General features: G+C 48.7%; 10 protein-coding genes across 23 annotated transcripts in view; 7 read left to right on the forward strand and 3 right to left on the reverse strand.

Annotated features, from left to right (window-relative positions):
- The window catches only part of LOC119843336 (butyrophilin subfamily 1 member A1-like), a 1,931,986-nt gene that overhangs the window by 1,794,098 nt on the left and 112,558 nt on the right, over nucleotides 1-25,330 (forward strand). The gene's annotated exons all lie outside the window — the stretch shown is intronic.
- Nucleotides 1-25,330, reverse strand: part of LOC119843287 (zinc finger protein 850-like) — a 1,467,609-nt gene that overhangs the window by 1,203,355 nt on the left and 238,924 nt on the right. The gene's annotated exons all lie outside the window — the stretch shown is intronic.
- Nucleotides 1-25,330, forward strand: part of LOC119843274 (zinc finger protein 850-like) — a 1,382,451-nt gene that overhangs the window by 905,561 nt on the left and 451,560 nt on the right. The window lies entirely within an intron of this gene.
- The window catches only part of LOC119843356 (zinc finger protein RFP-like), a 1,128,717-nt gene that overhangs the window by 888,365 nt on the left and 215,022 nt on the right, over nucleotides 1-25,330 (reverse strand). The gene's annotated exons all lie outside the window — the stretch shown is intronic.
- The window catches only part of LOC119843308 (butyrophilin subfamily 1 member A1-like), a 910,188-nt gene that overhangs the window by 869,603 nt on the left and 15,255 nt on the right, over nucleotides 1-25,330 (reverse strand). For 6 of the 9 annotated variants that reach the window (XM_043496797.1, XM_043496795.1, XM_043496794.1 and 3 more), the window contains exons 3-9: nucleotides 22,659-23,006; nucleotides 7,829-8,110; nucleotides 5,397-5,513; nucleotides 2,539-2,571; nucleotides 1,632-1,664; nucleotides 1,511-1,543; nucleotides 1,385-1,417 (exon numbers count right to left, since the gene is read on the reverse strand). In XM_043496797.1, coding sequence (XP_043352732.1) covers nucleotides 1,385-1,417; nucleotides 1,511-1,543; nucleotides 1,632-1,664; nucleotides 2,539-2,571; nucleotides 5,397-5,513; nucleotides 7,829-8,110; nucleotides 22,659-23,006 — 879 coding nt within the window. The remainder of the gene's footprint in view (nucleotides 1-1,384; nucleotides 1,418-1,510; nucleotides 1,544-1,631; nucleotides 1,665-2,538; nucleotides 2,572-5,396; nucleotides 5,514-7,828; nucleotides 8,111-22,658; nucleotides 23,007-25,330) is intronic. The other 3 variants (XM_043496799.1, XM_043496800.1, XM_043496801.1) reach the window with 3 other exon arrangements.
- The window catches only part of LOC119843309 (butyrophilin subfamily 1 member A1-like), an 845,206-nt gene that overhangs the window by 713,826 nt on the left and 106,050 nt on the right, over nucleotides 1-25,330 (forward strand). The window lies entirely within an intron of this gene.
- Nucleotides 1-25,330, forward strand: part of LOC119843327 (E3 ubiquitin-protein ligase TRIM11-like) — a 790,215-nt gene that overhangs the window by 624,668 nt on the left and 140,217 nt on the right.
- LOC119842642 (zinc finger protein 239-like) overlaps nucleotides 1-25,330 on the forward strand; it is a 1,225,455-nt gene that overhangs the window by 282,203 nt on the left and 917,922 nt on the right. The gene's annotated exons all lie outside the window — the stretch shown is intronic.
- Nucleotides 1-25,330, forward strand: part of LOC119843367 (zinc finger protein 664-like) — a 1,158,238-nt gene that overhangs the window by 133,337 nt on the left and 999,571 nt on the right. The gene's annotated exons all lie outside the window — the stretch shown is intronic.
- Nucleotides 1-25,330, forward strand: part of LOC119843338 (zinc finger protein 850-like) — a 621,437-nt gene that overhangs the window by 133,337 nt on the left and 462,770 nt on the right. The window lies entirely within an intron of this gene.

Raw genomic sequence — 25,330 nt, forward strand, 5'->3', positions numbered from 1 at the left:
ACCGTCACTGGGCCCCCATGCACACACAAGCTGCGCCCATGCAGACACAGTCCACCTGACATTTGGGCAGTGCTGCCGGCTGCGCTGTTGGGCGCTTCCAGCATGGCCAGGGCTTCCACATGCCCATCTGGTAGCGTTGCCAATTGTCTAATGGCGCAAACTGAAAGACCCTTGCCATGCCCCCTACCCCGCCCCTGCTCCCTGCTTACTCCATCCCCCTCCCTCTTTCACTCGCTCTCCGCTCTCACTCACTTTCACCAGGCAGGGACAGAGCATTGTGGTCCAGGAGCAGGTGTGCGGTGCAGGGTCTGGGAGGGAGTTTGGGTGTGGGGTGCTGCCTCTGGGTTGGGTCAGGGAGTTGGGGTGCAGGGAGTCAGGGGGTCAGTGCTTTCCTTGGGCAGCTCCCAAAAGTGACTGGCACATCCCTCTGGCACTGGCTGCTAGGGATGGGGGTTGGGAGGGCCAGCGGCCTTGATGGGGAGCTCAGAGCTCTGGCAGGGGCTCAGGGAAAGGGGCAGGGGACGGAGGGGTGGTTCACACACTGCCCATGAGGAAGGTTCTTCTACTCCCCGTCTCTCACCTCAGTTCTGTGTGGCCTCTGTGCATATCTACTGGACCAGGCCCATGGGTGAGCTAGATGCTCCTCCCCCCAATTTATGTGTTGCCGGGGGCACAGGTGGGAGATAGATCCCCAAACGTCTAGAGCAGGGGTCTCAAACTCAAATGACCACGAGGGCCACATGTGGACTAGTACATTGGCCCAAGGGCTGCATTACTGACACCCGCCCCCACGCAGCCCTCGGCACCGCCCCCACTCCACCCCTTTCATGAGGCCCCGCCCCTGCCCTGCCTCTTCCCACCCCTTCTCTGCCCCCATTCCAACCCCTTCCCTGAAATCAGAGCAGGAATAGATACACTGCTAGATTTAGCACTGCAGCGCAAGCTCCAGTCAGCTGATCCAGACTCTGAGACTTGTGGGCATGGGTGGTTTTTTGCACTGTACACGCACCCACAGTCTCCAGCAATGAGACTGACCAAGCTGGGGTAGTATATTCAGGCCCTTGGGCTCAAGGTGCCATTTCTGTAATTCCCATGGGGTTTATTAGATAAAATGATCCCTTCCCCTTCAGAGCCTCTTTGTGTCAGTGTGAGCAGCCCCTAAGCTCACTGCTTGGGCTCTGGCATTGAGGTGGAGATGTTCCCCATCACTCATTCAAACAGGCTATAACTCCACCTGCTAAAATTGAACTAAAGGTGTTAAACTGTGACTCCATTGGCATTAAATGGGACTTTCAATTGAGTTAAGTTGGTTCGACTGAGCTGACTTGACTGACATGATATGAAATCTTCAACCCATCGGATCCCATTGGTCCCAGACCCTGACCTTTCTGTCTCTCCATCGCAGATCGCAGAGCCTCTAGAAGGAGAAGAAAAGGGAGAGACATGAGATTCCCCCTGTCGTGTTTATAAGGGTAACCCCACAGCTAACATAACTGGTCCAGACACTGACCTTTCTGCCTCTCCATCTCAGATCGCAGAGCCTCTAGAGAGAGAAAAGAGAGAGAGGTGAGACTTCCCCTTGTCGTGTTTATGGGGATAGAGTTAATACTGTAACTGGCCCAGACACTGACCTTTCTCTCCCTCCCATTCAGACAGCAGGGTCTCTAGAGAGAGAACAGGGTGAGAAGTGATTCATCAATTCACAGATTCCAAGGCCAGAAGGGACCATTCTGATCATCTAGTCTGACCCCTACATAACACAAGCCCGAGGGCTTCCCCACAATAATTCCTACAGCAGATCGTTTAGAAAAACCTCCTATCTTGATTAAAAACTGCCAGTGCTAGAGAATCCACCATGACCCCTGGCATGGGCAGTGGGTATAATAGGCTAGGAGGGCTCAGCCTCCCCTGCCACTGCCGCGGCCACCAGACCTCCATTTGTGGGGTTTTGGGGGGAAGTTTTGATTTATTACACCCCATGCAGATTCCGGGGCGGCTGAGGAGGTGGTATGTGCTATTCAGCTTCCTGGGTTCATCAGTAATTTCCCTGGACTGTAGATTACTGATGGACCCAGGAAGCTGAGTAGCACATACCACCACCTCAGCTGCCCCGGAACCTGCATGGGGCATAGCAAAAGCATCTTCCAGACCTGAGAGATGTTTTTCCCCAGGCAGCTTGGGGTCTGGGAAGGGGAGGCACGGCACAATAAGGCAGCTCTGGGCAGGTGGGAGGGGAGGGCTCGGGGCTTCAGCCGGCCTGGGGCGCCTCCAGCTGAGGGAGGGGGTGCTTGGGGCTCCTTCAAGTGTAGGGGAGGGACAGGGGTCTCGGGGCTCTGGCTGTGGGGGGAGGGGGGCACGGGTGAAAGAGGTGGAGCTGTGGCTAGCTTCCCCAAAGGGAGGCTCCACCCGCCGCTCATGACCCTCAGTAAATTGTTCCAATGATTAATTAATAATTAATAATGGCTGGCAAGATTTCACTCTGTTGTGTTTATGGGGATAACTCTACTGCCAGCTAATGTGATGGGCCCAGACACTGACCTTTCTTACTCTCCTTATCCAATCGCAGAGTCTCTAGAGGGAGAAAAGGGCGAGAGGTGAGATTTCACCATCATGTTTAAGGTGCAGTTCCTGCTATTAACGTAATTGTGCTGTAACTATGAAAGCGTGGCAGACAGACTGACAATCAGGACACACAGACAGATCTGTCTCAACATCCCTGCAGCCAGCATCCCCGCTGCCTCGGCCATGTTACACTCCTGTCTAATCTGGCTATTGAGGGGGATGGTCAGGGGGAGAAGGTCTCTTTTTTTGTCCAGTTCCTTGTCTGCTCCCCTCTGGCCCATCCCCTGAACAGCCCCAGCTCCTGACTGTGGGGATGGAGGATGGAAGTGAGCGATGGGAATGGGGCACTGACCTGGTCTGGGAGAGGGACGGGGTCTGATTGGCTACATTCTAGGCCAACTCCTGACTCTATAGCAGGTGCCTATCCCCTGGTCTTAGTGATACATGGGAACAGCTCCCCCTAGGACCTGGGTAGATGGGGAGTGTCCCAGCTAAGAACAGGGTGGAGATTCCTTTCTTTAGCTGGGTGCTCAGGTCAGCATGAGCCAAGGAGGGGGGTATGGATGGGCCCCTACAGGCATCACCTCTAAGATCAGCTCTTTCCCACGGGGAGCTTGTCCCCTTGATGTGTCAGCCCTGGGGTACCAACACTGCAGGAAATGGAGGTAGTGTCTGCCAGTCACTGCTGAGTGCAACCTGAGTGAGACCATCTTGTGCCCAGTGTGAGCAGCGTCTCAGACCAGCTGTGCAGGTCCTGAGTGTGTTTGTGTTATTACAGCATCCTAGCCACACAGCTCACGAGTGCAGCTGGTGCGGAAAATTCTCTAAAAGGCCAGGGAACAAGACAGTGACAGTTAATTGTTCTGATTGTTTAATGGTTCAAAATGAGCCCAACAGAGTTCTCTCTCTCTCTCTGGGCATATACATGACTTTTACATACAACTCAAAATGAGTGTATCCCTGTCACCTAAACGTGTATTCAACCCACATAATGTATCTGTTAACTAAAGCCACTAACTAAACCAGTTCACACCTGGTGCTGACAGAGTGTGTAGGCGACAGTTCTAAAGGTGCAACATCCAGTTCCAACTTTCACAAGTACAAAGCACATCTCCTTTCTGCTTCTCTCAATTACCCACTTCCATTCCCACTGGGAAATCACTGTAACAGACATTTCCCTTTCCCAATTCTTCTGAAACTGATACATTTCTACACATACTTCACAGCACTTCAGGTGAGAAAACCCCCTGGGTGGGACTTTCACAGCTGCCTTGAGGGTTTGCACATTCAATATCCATTAATTTAAACAAAAATTGGGCATTCAGACCTGTCATAAATATAAAGAGAAGGCTAACCACCTTTCTGTATACAGTGCTATAAAATCCCTCCTGGCCAGAGGCAACATCCTGTTACCTGTAAAGGGTTAAAAAGCTCAACTAACCTGGCTGGCACCTGACCCAAAGGACCAATAAGGGGACAAGATACTTTCAAATCTTGGGGGAGGCTTTTGATTTGTGCTCTTTGTTTATGTGTTTGTTCTCTCTTAAAACTAAAAAAGGCCAGACAAAAATCCATTTTCTCCAACCCATCTTAATCCAAGTCTCCAATATTGCAACCAGTAAAGGTAAGCCAGGCAAGGCGAATTAGTTTATCTTTTGTTTTATGTGAATTTCCCCTGTGTTAAGAGGGAGGTTTATTCCTGTTTTCTGTAACTTTAAGGTTTTGCCCAGAGGGGGATCCTCTGTGTTTTAAATCTAAATACCCTGTAAAGTATTTTCCCTCCTAATTTTACAAAAATAATTTTTACCTTTCTTTTTTTTAATAAAATCCTTCTTTTAAAAACCTGATTAATTTTTCCATTGTTCCAAAATCCGGGGGGTTGGGTCTTTAATGATTTGTAACAAATTGGTTAAAATATTATTCTCAAGCCTTCTGAAAAAAGGGGGCATGTAGGGCGTGGGGGAATATTTTGGGGAAAGATGTCTCCAAGTGGTCTCTTTCCCTGTTCTTTGTTTAAAACACTTGGTGGTGGCAGTATACTGTTCAAAAACAAGGCAAAGTTTGTACCTTGGGGAAATTTTTAACTTAAGCTGGTAAGAATAAGCTTAGGGGGTCTTTCATGCGGGTCCCCACATCTGTACCCTAGAGTTCAGAGTGGGGGAAAAAACTCTAACAAGACTCCTTAGGCAGCTGTGAAAATTCCAGCATCTCTATAAACACATAGATCACTGAAGGGCAGTTCTGCCCTTTGCAACTGGAGAAAAAACTACAGTTCAGCACTTATACTGCAATAGAAAGTTCATTGCCCTATTTCTGTATGTAGCAGGGTCTCGGGCAGAGCAAATCTGAATGTAGATAAATTCTAACCTTTCCCTTTGCACAGCCACTGCTTTGCCCATCCACAGCTCCTACTCACAAGCACAGACTGGGGGGCAGAGTTGGGCCCTAACAAACACCTCTCTTCTACTTCGTGTTCTGTTTTTCTTGCAAGCAGCCAAGTTTTGTATGTTGGTGCTCTCAGCCCAGCTCACTGAGACCCATATGGGTGTTTCAAACTGAGCCATGCAGATTCCCAGGGAACAGTTCAGACTCACACGTGCAATTGGGATCCTGGAGTGAGATCTGAAGGGCTGAAAGCACTTGACAATTCTTGGTTCAAACATGATCATAGTTTTTTCCGCTCCCTCTTCACCCTCAGGGCAGCTCCCACTGCCTGAAACTCCTCCGAACACTGAATCAAAGCCCCTCAATCCCTGTCTCTTTATTTTTGGTTTGGTTTTTAAATCTCTCTCTGTTTCTCACCATGTTCCCCTCACCCCCCCTCATTACATCACCTTTCACTCTGCGTTGCCTCCAGAAGCAGTAACTGGCCAGGGCAGTGAGACCAACTAGGAGAGGCAGGATCAGACCCAGAGCAACCGTCCAGGGATTGACTCGTGGGAAAAACAGCTCTGCAAGACAAAGTGCCATTGACTTGGGAGTAAACACACGCAAAATGAAGGCAGGACACTGCAACACTGGTGACACTGTGACTAATTAAAAGAGTCTCACAGGGAGATGTGGCTACTTTGTGCTTTATTATTAAGCCAATGGAAGCCCAAGCTTTAGCCTGGTTACTTAACTTGGTTAATTAATGGGAGGGGGGTGTTGGGGATGGGGAGAGGGTAGGGTGCAGCTCCATTATGCTATGCCTATCCCCCACTGGTATAAGCTCAAGAAGTCCCTAGGTTGCTGTAAGTGATCCCAAGGCTACAGATTGGGGTTCAGCTCCATGGGAAAGTCGGGCTCAAAATATGTTAATGCAGGATTTTAATAAAACAAAACTTGAGCCTATAGATTCAGAGTAAAAATTCCTCCAGAGTCCTCTTCCCTGGGCCTTGGAGAAATGACTCACTAGAGGATCCTTTGCTAAGTGATTAGTGGTGTATATTGAAAACGGTGTAAAAATTACAAGCTGACACTTGAAATCCTGAGGGGATTCCTGGTCCTGCTTGCAGGCGAAAGGGCTCTTTTGGGAGCATGCATCTGTGTCCTCTGCAGTCAGTCTGCAAAGAGCCAACCTAGAGAAGGGTGGGTTTGGTTCTGCCTCTCTGCCTTAGGGAACAGCCTGCTTTGTCTCTCTCTGTATATGGCTTTGGCATGTTAGAGTTCTGGATTCTTAGAAATAAAGCAGTGCTACATTGCAGCCTTTTGGGAAGAGTGTTTATGTGTGGTTTCAACTCTCTCTGTGTGTGCTGTGAACATAACAATTAGGCAATACTGGGCATATCATAGACTAACCAGCAGTGCAGCACTATGAGACCTCAGATGAATAGTGCTTTACAAATATAATATTCTTACTATTACAGTGATGAAATATTCATTCAGTATTAACCAATTTATTTGGTAGATAATAATACATAAAATCACAACCTTTTTTTCTAAAAATTAACATGCTCCTCGGTAAGATTTTGTTTCAGCCAATTTTGGGCCTCAACTTTTATTGCTGGTATTTTCAGATGTATTCTAAGTAGCAATACTCAGACCATATCCAGGGCTCTTATCTGCTGTTTAGGAAAAATGGCTTCATTAGCCAGATTTTCATAATTCTCAGCATGCAGCAGTTCTCATTGAGAAGAAAGGAGAATTCCCTCCCTCACACCCACTGAGAACTGTGATGGTCACAGCACACACAGACGTGAGACACAAACATAAATACTCCTGCTGGAAGGTTGCAGCGTAACACAACTTTATGTCTTAGAATCCAGAACGTTAACACACAAGAAACTTTAAAACAGGAGAGGGGGGCTGCTTCCTAAGGCAGTGGGCACAATTCACCCACCCTGCTTTCTGTCAACTCATCTATAGACACAGAGAGTGCACGGCAGGCTGGAGTGTAAATCCACCTTGCACTAGCCTGCTGTGCCTTAACTGGCTGCTGCACTGCACTAAAAGTTCCCTGGTGCACTTTGATCTGTTCCTGTTTCAAAGTGGGGCAGATCAAAGTGCACTGTGGAATCGTTAGTGCATGTAGCAGGGTCCACACGAACAGTTAGTGTGTGGCAGATTTACACCCCAGTTTGCCATGAACTAACTGTTCCTGTAGACAAGCCCTGATTCTCCTCGCACGCTTTGCTACAGAGCCCTCTAGCCTGCAACCAGGACCAGGAAACCCCCAACTCTTGAAGAGACAGCTTGCAATTCCAACACAGTTCTCACTACAGCACAAGAACAAAGGAGAATTCCCTCCCCCTCCCACACTGAGAAGAAGAATGATTGCTGACTGGGTACTGAGATGTTATGAAAATCTGGCCAATCACACCCCAGCCTTCAAGGTGCTAAACACCCTCCACTCCTACTGGAGTCAAAGGGTATGTCTACGCTGCAATTAGCACCCACAGCTGGCCCATGACAATTGACTCAGGCTCAGGGGGTTCGGGCGAAGAGGCTGTTTAATTGCAGCATAGACCTTCAGGCTCAGACTGAAGCCCAAGCTCTGGGAACCTCCCACCTCACAGGGTCTTACAGCCCGGTCTCCAGCCCAAGCCTAAATGTCTACAGCCCCTTAGTCCCAGCCCGTTAGCCTGAGCCAGCTGACACAGGGCACTAGCAGGTGTCTAATTGCAGTGTAGACATCTCCAAAGAGAACTGAGGTTGCTCAGAACTTTCCAAGACGTGCTCAGCACCTTGAATGTTCAGGCCAAGAAACAGGAAACACAATGATAAATACTCTGCCCATGTCTGCAGTGACTCAGTCTATCCATGTGCGGCACGGATGGGCACTGACCTGCTATGGAAATCTCTGACCTTCTCTCCTGGTTGAGTCGGGGGTTCCTGACACAGCAGGACACTTTCTGGTTGGTCTCTTCTGTTAGAACAACGGCAATCTCTGTTTGAAACAGGCCATTGGCCTCTGGGGATATTTCTTCAGAGGCTGATGGTAAGAGCTTCCCCTGGAGATCTCTCCACAGCACTTCAGGCTCTGGGTACCATCCGGATGATCGACACGCAACATGGATCCCTCCATCCTGACATCCCTCCACAGAGATGGCAGGAGCAGATCCCAAACCTACAGAAGAAATAAACGAACTTGTGATAATCCTGCAGTGCCCAGTAATGGGCCAAAAGTTTTATTACACGGTTTTCAAAAGCCATTTCCTGTTAAACTAATAATTAAGTTTGAGTCCACAAGTGTGGTTGGTCAATTAATCTGGCCAGATTCATATTTGATACAGAGTAAAATTAGTATTAATATCAGGGCTTTTCTATGCACAAATTTGCTCCAGTTTAGTTAAACTGGTTTAGTTAATCAAGTGCAAATTCCTCTTGGACACACTTAAATCAAGGAGGTTTAAGCTAAATCGATATAACCCATTTCCAAACCCATTTAAGGGTATGTCTACACTACAAAATTAGGTAGAATTTATAGAAGTTGATTTTTAGGAAGCGATTTTATACAGTCGATTATGTGTGTCCCCACTAAGGTGCATTAAGTCAGTGGAGTGCGTCCACAATACTGTGGCTAGCGTCGAATTTTGGAATGTTGCACTGTGGGTAGCTATCCCACAGTTCCCGCAGTCTCCGCTGCCCATTGGAATTCTGGGTTGAGCTCCCAATGCCTGATGGGGCAAAAACATTGTCGCGGGTGGTTTTGGGTACATGTCATCAGTCGCCCCTCCCTCCATGAAAGCAACGGCAGACAATCGTTTTGCGCCTTTTTTCTGTGCAGTCGCCATACTGCTTTTAGCAGATGGTGTAGTAGGACTGCTAACTGTTGTCATCCACCGCTTCCACTGCAACTCTGCTCTCCTGCAGACACCATACCATGGCAAGCATGGAGCCTGCTCAGCTCACCGCTGCTGTTGTGAGCTTTGTAAACATCTCACGTGTTATCCTGCAGAATGTGCAGAACCTGCAAAAGCAGGCAAGGAGGTGAAGACAGTGCGATCATGATAGTGATGAGGACATGGACACAGACTTCTCTCAAAGCATGGGCCCTGGTAATTTAGACATCATGGTGGTAATTGGGCAGGTTCATGCCGTGGAATGCCGATTCTGGGCCCGGGAAACAAGCACAGACTGGTGGGCCCGCATAGTGTTGCAGGTCTGGGATGATTTCCAGTGGCTGCAAAACTTTCGCATGCATAAGGGCACTTTCATGGAACTTTGTGACTTGCTTTCCCCTGCCCTGAAGCACAAGAATACCAAGATGAGAGCAGCCCTCATAGTTGGAAAAGCGAGTGGCGATAGCCTTCTGGAAGCTTTCAACCCCAGACAGCTACCGGTCAGTTGGGAATCAATTTGGAGTGGGTAAATCTACTGTGGGGGTTGCTGTGATGCAAGTAGCCAACGCTATCACTGAGCTGCTGCTATCCAGGGTAGTAACTCTGGGAAATGTGCAGGTCATAGTGGATGGCTTTGCTGCAATGGGGTTCCCTAACTGTGGTGGGGCGATAGGGATATGCGTTCTGTCTATCTTGGGACCAGACCATCTTGGCAGCCAGTATGTAAACCGCAAGGGGTACTTTTCAATGGTGCTGCAAGCACTGGTGGATCACAAGGGATGTTTCACTGACATCAACGTGGGATGGCCGGGAAAGGTGCATGACACTTGCATCTTCAGGAACTCTGGTCTGTTTGAACAGCTGCAGGAAGGAACTTACTTCCCAGACCAGAAAATTACCATTGGGGATGTTGAAATGCTTATAGTTATCCTTGGAAACCTAGCCTACACCTTAATGCCATGGCTCATGAAGCCATAACAGGCACCCTGGACAGTAGTAAGGAACAGTTCAACTATAAGCAGAGCAAGTGCAGAATGGTGGTAGAATGTGCATTTGGACATTTAAAAGCTCGCTGGTGCGGTTTACTGACTATGTTAGACCTCAGTGAAACCAATATTCCCATTGTTATTGCTGCTTCCTGTGTGCTCCACAATATCTGTAAGAGTAAGGGGAAGACGTTTATGGTGGGTGGGAGGTTGAGGCAAATTGCCTGGCGGCCAATTACATACAGCCAGATATCAGGGTGATTAGAAGAGCACAGCTAGGCGCCCTGCACATCAGAGAAGCTTTGAAAACCAGTTTCATGACTGGCCAGGCTATGGTGTGACAGTTCTGTTTGTTTCTCCTTGATGAAAACCTGCCCCCTTGGTTGACTCTACTTCCCTAGAAGCCAACTGACCTCCCCCCTTTGATCACCACTTTCAGAGTCAATAAAGTCATTATTGTTTCAAAATCATGCATTCTTTATTAATTCATCACACAAATAGGGGGAGAACTCGCAAGTAGCCCGGGAGGGGTGGGTGAGGAGGGAAGCACCGGGTGGGGTAGTGGATGAGGGAAGAAGGGAAGGACAAGGCCAAACTACAGTTCAAAACTTATTGAATGCCAGCCTTCTGTTGCTTGGGCAATCCTCTGGGATGGAGTGGCTGGGTGCCTGTAGCCTCCTCCCCCCTGTATTCTTGGGAGTCTGGGTGAGGAGGCTATGGAACTTGGGGAGGAGGGCAGGTGGTTATACAGGGGCTGCAGTGGCGGTCTGTGCTCCTGCTGCCTTTCCTGCAGCTCCACCAGACACCTCAGCATGTCAGTTTGCTCCCCCATTAGGCTCAGCATTGCATCCTGCCGCCTCTCAGCATGCTCCTCCCTCCTCTCATCGCATTCATTTAACGCTTTCCTGGACTCTGCCATTGTTTGCCTCCATGCATTCTGCTGAGCTCTTTCAGTGCAGGAGGACTACATGAGCTCTGAGAACATGTCATTGTGAGTGTGGTTTTTTCGCCTTCTAATCTGCACTAGCCTCTGGGACAGAGATGACAATGGGAGTGTAAAAACATTTGCAGCTGCGGGAGGAAAAAAAAGGGAGAGTAGTATTTTAAAAGATACATTTTAGAGAACAATGGGAAGACTATTTCACACTGAATCAAGCGATTCACATTACATAGCACATGTGCTTCACCCCCTACCCCGCCCCTACACCACATGGCTAGTATCAGGGAAGATCCCTCTCAGCCAAACGTGAACAGCTCAGCATGAACGGGCCTCCCCCACCACTGTGTGGCAAAGGCTTTTGGATTACCTCCAGGACAGCTTCATGGAGATGTCCTTGGAGGATTTCCGCTCCATCCCCAGACACATTAACAGACTTTTCCAGTAGCTGTACTGGCCACGAATGCATCCCATTCAGGGCAAATTAATTATTAAACACACTTGATTTTAAACCCTGTATTATATTTACAAAGGTACACTCACCAGAGGTGCCTTCTCCAGCTTCATGGTCCAGGAGCCCACCTTGGGAGGGTTGTTGGCTCCAGGGTGATGAACAGTTCCTGGCTGCTGGGAAGAAGGGATTCTCCGCTTGCCTGCTGTGCACTATCCTCAACCTCCTTCTCCTCCTCATCCACAAAATCCTCATCCCTGTTGCATGAGACTCCCCCTTGCAGGTGTCCATGGACAGGAGTGGGGTAGTGGTAGGGGCACCACCGAGAATTGCATGCAGCTCATCATAGAAGCGACATGTATGGGCCTCTGACCCGGAGTGACTATTTGCATTCTTTGTTTTTTGATAGGCTTGCCTCAGCTCCTTATTCTTCACGTGGCACTGATGTGTGTCCCTGTTGTAGCCTCTGTCCATCATGCCTTCGGAGATTTTGGCAAATATATTGACATTTAATCTTTTGGAACAGAGTTCTGATAGCATGGTTTCTTCTCCCCATACAGCGATCAGATCCAGTACATCCTGTTCGGTCCATTCTGGAGCTCTTTTGTGATTTTGGGACTCCATGGTCACCTGTGGTGATCAGCTTGCCATGCTGGCCAAACAGGAAATGAAATTCAAAAGTTCCCGGGGCTTTTCCTGTCTACCTGGCCAGTGCATCTGAGTTGAGAGGGCTGTTCACAGCAGTCACAATGGAGCACTCTGGGATAGTTTCTGGAGGCCAATACCATCGAATTGCATCCACACTACCCCAAATTCGACCCAGCAAGGTCGATTTTAGTGCTAAATCCCTCGCCGGGGAGCAGTACAGAAATCGATTTTAAGAGCCCTTTAAGTTGACAAAATAGGCTTGGTCGTGTGGATGGGTGCAGGGTTAAATCAACTTAAAGCTGCTACATTTGACCTAAACTTGTAGTGTAGACTCGGGCTAATTGTCCATAGAGAGGTTTGCATTAGTTCATCGAAAGCAGTGCATATGTATATGTAAGCAGAGTCAGAATGAGCTCTCCCCGACATCTGGTAGTGAGCTGTGGAAAAGGACTTCAGGGACTGATCTCATTTGCATGGGCACTCCCACCCTGCCTAGCTTGATGCTTGCCCAGATGGTCACTTTGGCTGCTGTGGGATACCCAGTCTCTTTACTATCGGGACAGGAGTAATAAAACATTGTTATCCTGGTATTGTTAATCAAGGGCAGCAGAACTGTACTTGGCATTTTCTGAATGAGGGACTCACCCTCAACTAAGCAGCACTCATTAGACAAAGGACATGGGTTCCAAAGCTCATTGAGTTGAGAGAGGTTGGGGATAGGTATTTATACTCTGTGGCCTGGTGAGCTGAAATCACTGATCCCTAGGTCTAAGCATTAGACCTACTTTTGACTAGGGGTTCTGATGCAAGGAGACTATCTAGTGTGCACCAGTAGTGAGGTTCCCCTACTAACACCTGAAATCACTGAGAGCTGTGTTGGGGGGTGAAGACATCTTGGTGAACAGCTAGTGGAGAGGTGTGGCAATTGGCCATTGGGGGGAGGGGCAAGTGAGGGCCTGAGGAGTGGTGTGTGTAAGGTACCTCCATAGCTTCCCTCCTTTCATGCAGGCTGGGAGGAGAACTCTGCTGATAAACTTCTGAACTCTGGGTCTGCACTGACCAAGGACAGCAACTGTGAGTGGGGTGACATTTGGGTTGCTGGACTTAAGAATCCAAAGGGAAAGGACACTGCCCAACCTACTTGAGGGTGGGTCTTCTGGCTCATGGTTTATGTTTATGAACCTTGTTTGTGGTGTTTCCCCAACATAATGCCACATTTTTTCCCTCCTCCATTAAAAGATTTTTGCTACTCAGACTCTGTACTACACTCAGACTCTGTGCTTGTGAGAGGGGAAGTATTTCCTGTTAGAGGCACCCAGGGAGGTGGTATATAATTGTCCCAAGTCACTGGGTGGGGGCTCGAGCCAGTTTTGCATTGTGTTATTGAAAAGGAACCTCTAGATACTGAACCCGGCCCTTGTTGCTGCCAACTTTGATGGGCAGGGGTTACATATGTGTAGACAAGCCTTAAATTAATTCATAAATAAGAAACCTTGCAATAGAGGAGTTTGGGTTGTGTTGGCAGTGCCTTATACCCTTCCAGAATGCAGAAATGGGTAGCAGAAAGCTGGTACCTCTGAAAGCCAGGAAATGCACTCAGCAAAAGAGAAACACAAACACTAGATAGAATCATAGAAGATTAGGGTTGGAAGAGAAGTCAAGAGGTCATTTAGTCCAACCCCATGCTCAAAGCAGGACCAACATCAACTAAATCATCCCAGACAGGGCTTTGACAAGCCAGGCCTTAAAAACCTCTAAGGATGGAGATTACACCACCTCCCTAGGTAACCCATTCCAGTGCTTCACCACCCTCCTAGTGAAATAGTGTTTTCTAATATCCAACTTAGACCTCCCCCACTGCAACTTGAGACCATTGCTCCTTTGTTCTGTCATCTGTCACCACTGAGAACAGCTGAGCTCCATCCTCTTTGAACCAAGGGCACCATTTAGGGGGAAACAAGGGTGGCTGGAGCCCCCCCCAAGTTTTGTACCAGGATGCTGTCTCCTGCCTCTCCCTTCACTAGCCAAGAGCAAGAGAAATGCAGGTAGCTTCTATCTTTGCTTTATTCCCCTCCCCCACCCCGAGTGAGGGATGCCCACTAATCAAGTAGAACAATTAAAGGCTCAGCCCATGCAAAGTCCTGTAAGGATGAGAGTAAACATCACCTCCATGAAATGCAGGGCTGGGAGCTTCTGCAGCATTTTTTTTTTAAATTCAAAACAAGCATGCTCAGAGAGTGAGTGTGCTTAGGTCAGAAGAGCAAACCCCCTCCTTGTGACACCAGTAGACAGGGCTGCTGGGCTGCTGGGGTGGGGCTGGCTGCTGCACAATAAGGTTAGAAGCCCAGCTTTGGATGTCAGTGCTTCACTGTTAGAGCAGCAGAGCTAAAGAATGAGCACCTGGGATCTTCCCCTGCTGGCAAGTAACAAACACGAGGTACCACACCACAAACATTACTTAAATTACACTTAAAACTTTCCAGTTTTTTCCAACTCTCTAATTTTGTAGTGAAATGGCCACACGGGACACTGCCATTATTCTACCATTTAGTCCCCCTTGTCTGTGGGAATCTTTCCTTTGCCAACAATGGGTTTTGGGTCAGGTCCATCGGCTGTGACACAGAAACGCCGATTCCCCTGGGAATGTCAGGATTTTACCAAATCTCCCCAAAGTGGGGTTGCACTTTTCTATTCTAGGACCTTTTCCCCAGATATCTTTTGAGGAGCTGCTACCCTCACGTAGCCATTTTGCAGCTTTCTGCTGTATCTTCTCTTCCAGCTGGTAAATATTCATATCTCCGGTTCTACTTACTGTTTAACATTTGTGAGGGTGGCAGAGTCTCACAAACTTGAGTACAATCAGTGTATTTCATGGAGGTGATGTTTACGCTCTCAAATCCTTACAGCAACACACCAGAAACCTCCTTCTAACTTAACCCTTTCTATTTATTATAATTATTTGTATAAACCCTGCAGTGAACATAAACTTAAGCCAATCTGAACACTTTGTATGATTTGGCTGCCAAAATTTGTTATAGATCTCTATGCTTTTAACATTCATCATTTAATTATACTCTAGATAGTGATTCTTTTTAAAGGTATAGACCATAGTGTTAATAACAAATAATGTTTAAATAAATAGATTGGGCTACTTTTGAAGTGACTATGGACTATTGACGCAGTAAAAAATAGCCCTGGGAATAATGGTTAAAACTGCCCCTCCCCTACCAAAATCTGAAATGGTCCCTGTTTGGAACCCCACTTCAGGTAGTTGAAGGCTGCTATCAAATCCCCCTTCACTCTTCTCTTCTGCAGACTAAATAAGCCCAGTTCCCTCAGCCTCTCCTCATAAGTCATGTGCCCCAGCCCCCTAATCATTTTTGCTGCCCTCTGCTAGACTCTCTCCAATTTGTCCACATCCCTTCTGTAGTGGGGGGCCCAAAACTGGATGCAATAGTCCAGATGTGGCCTCACCAGTGCTGAATAGAGGGGAATAATCATTTCCCTCTATCTGCTGGCAATGCTCCTACTAATGCAGCCTAATATGCCGTTAGCATTCTTGGCAACAAAAGCACACTGCTGACTCATACCCAGCTTCTCATCCACTGTAATCCCCAGGTCCTTTTCCGCAGAACTGCCGCTTAGCCAGTCACCAGCCTGTAGCAGTGCTTGGGATTCTTCTGTCCTAAGTGCAGGACTCTGCACTTGTCCTTGTTGAACCTTATCTGATTTCTTTTGGCCCAGTCTTCCAATTTGTCTAGGTCACTCTGGACCCTATCCCTACTATCCAGCATATCTACCTCTCCTCCCAGTTTAATGTCATCTGCGAACTTGCTGAGGGTGCAATCCATCCCATCATCCAGATCATTAATGAAGATGTTGAACAAGACCGGCCCCAGGACCGACCTCTGGGGCACTCTGCTTGATACCAGCTGCCAACTAGACATCAAGCCATTGATCACTACCCATTGAGCCTGACGATCTAGCAGCTTTCTATCCACCTTATAGTCCATTCATCCAAGCCATACTTTTTTAACGTGCTGGCAAGAATATTGTGGGAGACCATATCAAAAGCTTTGCTAAAGTCAAGATATATCAGTTATCTCCTCATAGAAGGCAATCAGGTTGGTCAGATGTGACATGTCCTTGGTGAATCCATGTTGACTGTTCCTGATCACCTTCCTGTCCTCCAAGTGCTTCAAAATGGCTTCCTTGAGGACCTGTTCCATGATTTTGCCAGGGACTGAAGTGAGGCTGACAGGTCTGTAGTTCCCTGGGTTCTCTTTCTTCCCTTTTTAAAAGATGGACACTATATTTGTCTTTTTCCAATTGTCCAGGACCTTCCCCAGTCGCCGTGAGTTTTCAAAGATAATGGCCAATGGCTCTGTAATCACATCAGCCAACTCCCTCAGCACCTTCGGATGCATTAGATCCAGCCCCATGGACTTGTATATGTCCAGCTTTTCTCAATAGCCCTTAACCTGTTCTTTCACCACTGAGGACCGCTCACTTGCCCCCCATATTGTGTTGCCCAGGACAGCAATCTGAAGGAAATGCTGGGTTAAAGTCATGCCTCCAACATCAGATCACACTTGGATTTTTTTAATATTGACAAGAGAAACTGAAATAAAATTATCTTAATCTGAAGCAAGAGTCTTGTACCTTAACCAGGTGTGAATTCAAACTGATGATTTCACTATTGCGGTGTCCGTGTGTATGCAGAGAGGCCCTCAGGGAGTTTGGAAATTTCAAACAGACCAGCCTAGAGAGGGAAACAACATCCCAGGAGAGACAGAGAAGGGACGGGTGTCTGGAGCCTTCCCTGTGGGATTCTTGACCAGAAGAGCACAGGCTCCTGAGTCCCCGCCCAGCAGGGGTGTGACTCACAAGGCTTTGGTCCGACAGACTCATGGGAAATGCCCAAGAGCCACAGACAAGAACTGAGGTTAAAGGGCCTATGGTGGAAATTATATGTACCCATTCCATCCCCTGTCCTTCTATGGATGTTCCTTTTCAACAGTTCACCTATTCCAGCTAGTCGGGGACTAGCAAGTGTAAGGTCTAAGGCCTTTTCCTGCAGCCACATTAGGAGAGCAGCAGCCATGAGCCAAGAAGCAGAAAGTCCCATCCTCACATTACATCTAAATTACATTAAAACAATGTAATATCTGGCTGTTAAGGAGGTGATCCTCTCCTAATAGTACCCACCATCATCAGATAAGCAAGGAATCTCTTAAGATGTTTAAAGAAAACTTTGTTTGATGCCATTCTGTCTGGCAAGGAATTACTTATCAATAGTTGTGGGTGTGAAACCTCTACTTTTTTATTGTTTTGCCTTTATTGTCCCTACTTCTCTATTGTTTATCTCTCTGGTTCTTTGATTGTTTCTGTCTGTTGCATAACTAATTTTGCAAGATTTAAATCAACTAACGTGGTGGGGTATGATTGGTTAAAGAATTGTTTCACAGTATGTTAAGACTGGTCAAAGAATTATTTTGTAATATTTTAGTAAAATGATTGGTTAAGGTACAGCTAAGCAGGACTCAAGTTTCACTATGTAACCTGGGTCCAAGAAGGAGACCATCAGAAGGAACAGAAGAAAAGAAGAAGAAGAAGAAGAAGAAAAGACCTGGAAGAAGAAGAAGAAAGAACTCACCTCTAAGACACAGCCTAAGATCAGAGCTGCTACAAATCCTCTGCATTACTGTGATGTGCAGCAACCAGAATCCAGACGAGACTGACCTTGCCTGGCCAATAGGGAAAGTCTGCCTGCCTGATCAGGATTGGTGAGCATAGCATTGTATGCTTAGCATGTGTATTCTGCTCGGTAATTGTTAATAAATAGAGGGTGAGGATATTACTGTGTAAGGCTCTTTCACTGGTAAAAGGCCCCGCAAACCCACAGAAAAGCACACCCTGAGCCATAGGAATTGGATAAGGGTGGGGTGTCATAGACTGTGCGGGTAACACAGATGAACAAAGGAAAAAGTTTATGAATGCCTGCAGTGTGCTCAGTAGGGGCATCTCCAAGGGTGGGGGCCAATTCCACTCCCTATATAAAGAAAAAAGGTACCAAAGTCTTCAGTTAGTTCAGCCAAACCTAGAGGGAGACAGCCATACCAGAGGGGAGGTGAAGATCTCTGCCTTGAGCGCTGATACTCACAGGCCTGCTTTTACTGATTGCAGCAAGAAGATAACCACAAAGAGACGGATACCAGCCTATTCGAAGAACTGGGCGCTTGCTGCTGGTTCAGCTCAGGGCGGTGTGGTGACATTAATATCAAATCAGCAGTGTAAGTTTTAAATGGAGGATTTGTGGCCTGTGAACCATTTGGTACTGAAGAAATCTGTATGCTTGATGCTAATTTTGTTGGTGCTGTTTGTAAAGTATTTGTTGTATGGATGTAATGATAAGATTGTGTCTAGATTTGTGAGGAGTCTCATTTAACCCTCAGATTGTCCCCTTATGAACCTAATGATTGTTTGAGTTTGGGGCAGTTTTACTCCATTGTGGTGCCTTTCTTCCAAACTGGAGCAACTCAGGGTATGAGCATCCATTAGTGTCCAAATGTGCATATTTATCTCATGTGTTGTTATCCATGGGTGGGAGTTCCGCTGTCAGACCAGACTGAACCCTCTCACTCTCCCTGCAGTAACATGGAATTATAGCGGGTCCTTGTGTAACGAAAGTTTGGTGGGTTACGTGTACATTACACAAGGGAATGACCTTGTTGTGGTTATAAAATGAACTCTGTGTAACACCCAGTTGTGGCAGCTGAGGTTACCCACATTTAATAATTATTGTGCTGTGGATGGGAGTGAGTGGCTGGAAGGGTTTTAAGTAAAAGTTTATCAGAATTATTAGCTATGGTTGTTTGTCTTACAGTAGTGATTAGCGGGCCCAGATGTGACTGGGGCCCAGGTGTGTTGGGCGCAGTACACATGGGCAGTGGGTGAACCCTGCCCTTTCTGCTGGAGGTCCCACGCAGCCAAGCCCCCTGCACCATAGGGGCAGGCCCCCAGACCCCTCGTGTGAGTGGCATGCGGCCCCAGCCTCCCCGGTCCTGAAGTATGGGAAGGACAGGCAGCCACAGCCTCCCTGACCCCGGAGAATGGAGAGGTGTGCATCCCCATGGCCCCAGCCTCACCAGACTGGAGGGAGCTGCGCTGAAGCGGGGGGAGGGTTGGGGACAGAGTGTGGGCAGGGCCACATCTGGCATTGCCTTCCCCTGTCTCTTATACCCGCTGCCCATGGCTATACACACATTGTTGGAGACAGTTTGTGCCCTGAAGAATCTACAGTCTAAACAGGCAACAGAGACAAAGGGTGAGAGAGGAAACAGAGACACAAAGACTTGCCGAAGTTCACACACAGCTCAGTAGCAAAGGCAGGACTAGAACCCCGTCCCTTGACACTCAGTCCACTGCACTATCCACCAGGCAACCCTGCCTCTCATTTATTACTGTTCTAGCATATGTGCATGTTCTTCATATTTTCTATCAATCGTGGGGAGCCACTACATAATCCTGCAGTTTCCTGAGCAGGGACAAAGGACTGGTTCTCCCTTTGATGAACACAGACAATACCTCTCACCACACACACTGTGCAGCAGGGACAAAGGGTTGAATCAGAAGAGCCATTTGAAGGAGCTGAGCACTGCTAAACTGGTGGGCGGGGGGAGGCCAAACTCTTCCGCTACTTTCACTTAAAAGCTAATTAGAAACATATTTGTGACCCCCTTGGGGTTTAGAAAGCATGGCCCCTTCAAACCTGTCCTGGGGCAAAGGAAGTGCTGGGTGTTCCAGGGGTGGAGAGAGGGTGGGACAGGGGGTGTGTGTCTGTAGATCTGGAGAAGAGGGTTACAGGGAGAAGCCCTCACACAATGACAGCAGCTGAAAACCTGCCAAAAACCCAGAAAGGACAGAGCAGCCAACTGGGGATGTCACAGGACGGGAGCCAGGAGGAGCACTGTGCCAGGTAGGAGTCCCCTGAGAAGGACAAATCAGAGCGGGTCCCAGTATCCCTGTCACCCAGAGTTGTATGTGGCTGTGAGTACTGGGGCTTATGACTCTGTATTGGGAATAAGGAGGGAGGCTGTTAGCTAGTTAAGTGGGGAGGTGGTTGCTCTGTGGGGTTTGCAGAGAGCAGCAGAAGAGGGCACCGGAGGGGTTTGTTGGGGAATGTTCACTGGCGCCGAGGACTAGCAGAAGCACCCAAGTCTCACGGCTGCACTGGAACTCTGCCCAGGATCCCTGAACTCTGAGTGTAGACACAGTGCCTGGCATCCATGCTTTAATGTTGTGGTACCACTGGGCACGTGGGGCCTCGTGTTGGATCTAAGTGTGTTTTATCCCTCACCCTATCTTCTCCCTGTTGTTTTTCTATCTTCATCTCTCTGTAAACACATATTTTCCCATCCTATCTTTGCTCTACTGTTCACATGGATGTGCATTGACACCGGAGGTTTTGGAACAGGCAGGGACAACCCTTGCCTGTAAATAGTGTGTGTGGGGGGGGCAGTCAGGGTGATGTGAAAAAAGCTAATGCGGTTTTTGGGATGCATCAGGAGAGGCATTTCCAATAGGAATAAGGAGGTTTTAGTACCGTTATACAAGGCACTGGTGGGACCTCACCTAGAATACTGTGTGCAGTTCTGGTCTCCCATGTTTAAAAAGGATGAATTCAGACTGGAGCAGGTACAGAGAAGGGCTACTAGGATGATCCGAGGAATGGAAAACTTGTCTTATGAAAGGAGACTTAAGGAGCTTGGCTTGTTTTGCCTAACTAAAAGAAGGTTGAGGGGAGATATGATTGCTCTCTATAAATATATCAGAGGGATAAATATAGGAGAGGGAGAGGAATTATTTAAGCTCAGCACCAATGTGGACACAAGAACAAATGGGTATAAACTGGCCACCAGGAAGTTTAGACTTGAAATTAGACGAAGGTTTCTAACCATCAGAGGAGTGAAGTTTTGGAATAGCCTTCCAAGGGAAGCAGTGGGGGCAAAAGATCTATCTGGTTTTAAGATTCTACTCGATAAGTTTATGGAGGAGATGGTATGATGGGATAATGGGATTTTGGTAAATAATTGATCTTTAAATATTCAGGGTAAATAGGCCAAATCCCCTGAGATGGGATATTAGATGGATGGGATCTGATTTACTATAGTAAATTCTTACCTGGGTATCTGGCTGGTGAATCTTGCCCATGTGCTCAGGGTTTAGCTGATTGCCATATTTGGGGTCGGGAAGGAATTTTCCTCCAGGGCAGATTGGAGAGGCCCTGGAGGTTTTTTTGCCTTCCTCTGTAGCATGGGGCATGGTTGACTGGAGGGAGGCTTCTCTGCTCCTTGAAGTTTTGAACCATGATTTAAGGACTTCAATAGCTCAGACATGGGTGAGGTTTTTCATAGGAGTGGGTGGGTGACATTCTGTGGCCTGCGCTGTGCAGGAGGTCGGACTAGATGATCAGAATGGTCCCTTCTGACCTTAGTATCTATGAATCTATGAACTGGCTTCAGCAGTATTACTGAGCAAGCTCAGTCCATGTCAGCATGCTCGGGACAAGCCAATCAGCAAATCTGGGGGAACATGTGCCCCCGTATGCCCTACCACGACCACCACCACCATCTGTGCCCTGGGGAAGGGAGTTACCCTGCTGTGCTCCAGTGTGCACCTGTTCTTGGCCGGAGCCGCTCTGCAGAGCAGACTCCATCTCAGCCACAAGGGTTGCACAGTTACATACTAAAGCCTACAAAATACTTGCCAATGCAGAATTATGGTTGCCCAGCAGGACCTGGTGCCTTTCCAAAATGCAGAGAGAGGCTAAACTTAAACTCCAGAAACCCAAGAGATACAAAGTAACGGCACACACCGCCCCAGCCCTGCCACCTGGACTCTGCCTCCTGGGGTTGGCAATAAGCTCTGGGAATGGTTCAGTGAGGGTGGTGCCACAACACACAGGCATGACGGAGACTGTATTTGGAGTCGCTGTAGCGACTGGGGGAAGGATTCATTCAAGCAGCCTGGCAGAGCTGTCACTGCGATATGAGGAGAGGTGCATGTACTTTGAGGGATCACGTATGTGTCTCATTTCAATGCTGAGGTCTGTAGGCTGTGTCAGTAGAAGTGCACAGAGGTGTCTTCTTGCCACACCATGGGGATTGTCAGCAGTCTGGTGTTTGCTGCACCTGCCCTAAGCCTCATGTCATGGTTACAAAACTAGCTACACCTGTGCCCTGGCTGGTCTGTCTGGAAGCACCTTCAGCAGTCAGGCCTCCTGCCTTCACCTGTCCTGTGGGGTGGGGGGAATTCCTCAGTTCTCCGATGCTTAGACCAGACTCTGGGTTATGGGACCCTATGTATCAACCACTGTTACTCTGTGGGCGCCAGACACAAGCCGTGATCAACCCCAGCTGGTGACATCAGCATGGGGAGGATCAGCTATTGTCTAGCCCAGGTGTGCACAAAAAAGTTGTAATAACCACAACATGCTGATATCACCTGACTTTTTAGGGGTGTTTGTGTATCTCATTAATTCCTTGCTGTAATGAACTCAATCTTAGCCCACTAACCCTGTCCCAGACTCCAATGTGTCACAGAAAATTTCAAGACAATCTGAGTACGTTTCTGGATTTTAGAGCCCTTAGGAAAAATAGCTGTTAAACAGTGAGCTGGAATAAACTTTAAGCAGAGCAGAGCTACGGCCCCACTATAATGAGACACATGAGGTGGCATCTCACAATGACCCCTCTGACTCCACTTACTACCCAGCTGAAGATGTCAAAGTATCAGAACAAATTACTGACCTGCCACCTGTAGTTCCAAAAAAGCATTTTTGTGAGAGGCACTAGACTGAAAATAACAACTGTACTGCCCATTGTCTGACAGTCGGATATCACGTATTTTCAGGGAAACTGTCCCACTGGTGATGTCATCTTTCAAGAGCTCAGTTCTGCCTTGATATTCCAGCATCTGCTCTTCATACTGATCCTGCCCATCACGGTACAGGTGCACCACTGCAGAGTCCTGGGATCTGAACCATCTCACCTCCATATTCTCAGCGCTCATCCTGGGGGAGAGGTGGCAGGGCAGGATGGCCTCCCCACCTAGGGACACGGTGACTGGATGGTCAGGTCCGATCACTGTGAACTGTGCTGTGAAATGAGTCGGGGGAAAAAGAAAATTAAATTGGAGAGGAACCAAGACAGACAGCAATGTAAGTGCAGCACGATGCGTATTGCCAACTTTGAAGTGTTCAAAAATCAGGAGACAGCCCCCATGTCATGGAGTGTGAGGGTGTCAGGGCCCTGTACCCCCACTTCCTGCGATTCACCATGCCTCTCAGCCAGCCAGTAAAATGGAAGGTTTATTGGATGACAGGAACACAAAACAGAGCTTTTAGGTACAACTAGGACCCCTCAGTCAAGTCCTTCTGGGGGGCAGGGAGCTTAGATCCCAGTCCTGGGGCTCCCTCCATTTTCCCAGCCAGCTCCAAAACTGAAACTCCCTCCAGCCCGTCCTCTGGCCTTTGTCCAGTTTCCTGGGCAGATGGTGTTACCTGGCCCCAACCCCCATCCTGGGCTCTCCAGTTACATGCTCAGGTATCTTCCCTCAAGGAAAGTCTCCCATCCCCAATGCAGATAGTCCCAATAAAACTACCCTGCAACATCCCCAGGACAATACTCCCCACTCCCTGCTGTGTCACATCTCTCCCCACTTCTAGACTGAACTGAGCGTGGTCACTCTGACCAATGACCTGGGGAAGTTCAGGGCCCCCTCTCCGGGACAATGCATCCGCTATCATGTTGGCACTTCCCTGCACTTGGACCACGTCCATATCATAATCCTGCAGGAGTAGGCTCCACCTCAGGAGCTTGGCATTGGCTCCTTTCATCTGGTGTAGCCAGGTCAGGGGAGAGTGGTCGGTGTACATGGTGAAGTGTCACCCAAAAAGATATGGCTCTAGTTTCTTAAGGGCCCACACCATCGCCAGGCATTCCTTCTCGATGGATGCATAGTTTTGCTCCCGGAGTAGCAGCTTCTTGCTCAAGTACATGATGGGGTGTCTCTCCCCCTTTCAGGGGTGAAAGTAAGTTAGAGGATTTACTGGTATGCCGGAGTCCTGAGCAGGGGGCGTGGCCTAAAATCCCCGGGGCCTTTAAATCTTGATTTAAAGGGCCAGGGCTCCAGCTGCGGTAGTGACAGCTGGGAGCCCGAGCCCTTTAAATTACCCCCGAGCTACCAGCTGCAGAGACGGCTGGGAGCCCTGGGGCTCAGGGGCGATTTAAAGGGCCCAGGGCTCCAGCTGCCCCAGGCCCTTTAAATCACTGAGGAGCCCTGGGGGCTTCCGGCTGCCACCACTACCCCGGGGCTCTGGGCTCTGGCAGAGCTTTAAAGGGCCAGGGCAGTAGGGGTGGCTGGAGCTCCGGGGCTCTTTAAATCCCCACCAGAGCCCGCCCCCCTACCCCAGGGCTTGGGCAGCAGGGCTCAGACAGGAATTTAAAGGGCCTCAGAGCTCCAGCCGCTGCTACTGCCCTGAGGCCATTTAAATCCCCACCTGAGCCCTGCTCCGGAGCCCTAGGGTAGCGGCGGCAGGGCTCAGGCGGGGATTTAAAGGGCCCCGGGGCAGTAGCAGTGGCTGGAGCTCTGGGGCCCTTTAAATCCCCACCACAGCCCCGCCGCTGCTACCCCAGAGCTTTAAATTGCCCTCTCTGAAAACCGGTCCTGGTACGGCGCACCGGCTCTTACCGGTATGCCGTAGCAGGGCGTACTGGCTTACTTTCACCTCTGCCCCCTTTTCATCCTCCTGCATTAATACCACCCCCAGTCCCGTGTCTGAGGTGTCGGTGAACACTATAAAGGGCTTGTTAAAGTCTGGGTTTGCCAGAACTGGCCCACTGACCAGAGCCTCCTTCAGTGCCCAGAGAGCCTTCTGGCACTGCTCGGTCCAGACCACCTTGTTTGGCTTCCCCTTCTTACATAGCTCAGTGATGGGGGTGGCTATGGAGCTAAAGTGGGGCACAAATCTTCGATAATATCCTGCCATCCCAATAAAGACTTGGACCTGCTTTTTAGTTTGGGGAGCGGGCCAGTCTCTGATCACCTCCACTTTGGCTGGTTCTGGCTTTAGGCAGCCGCTCCCCACCTGGTGGCCCAGGTAGGATACTTCAGCCATCCCCACCTTGCACTTCTCCACTTTTATGGTCAGCCCAGCCTCCTGGAGTCAGTCCAGCACTCATCTAACCTGAGACACATGTTCCTCCCAGGTCTGGCTAAAGACACAGATGTCGTCAATATACGTCATGGCAAAACTCTCCATCCCCCTCAGTAGCTGATTCACCAGACGCTGGAAGGTGGCCAGCACTCCCTTGAGGCTGAAAGGCAGGGTCAGGAACTCATAGAGCCCCAGAGGGGAGATAAAGGCCAATTTCAGCCTGGCATCTGCATCCAGTGGCACTTGCCAGTAGCCCTTTGTAAG

This window comes from Dermochelys coriacea, chromosome 14 (genome assembly GCF_009764565.3).
Source record: "Dermochelys coriacea isolate rDerCor1 chromosome 14, rDerCor1.pri.v4, whole genome shotgun sequence".
NCBI classification, from domain to species: domain Eukaryota; kingdom Metazoa; phylum Chordata; order Testudines; family Dermochelyidae; genus Dermochelys; species Dermochelys coriacea.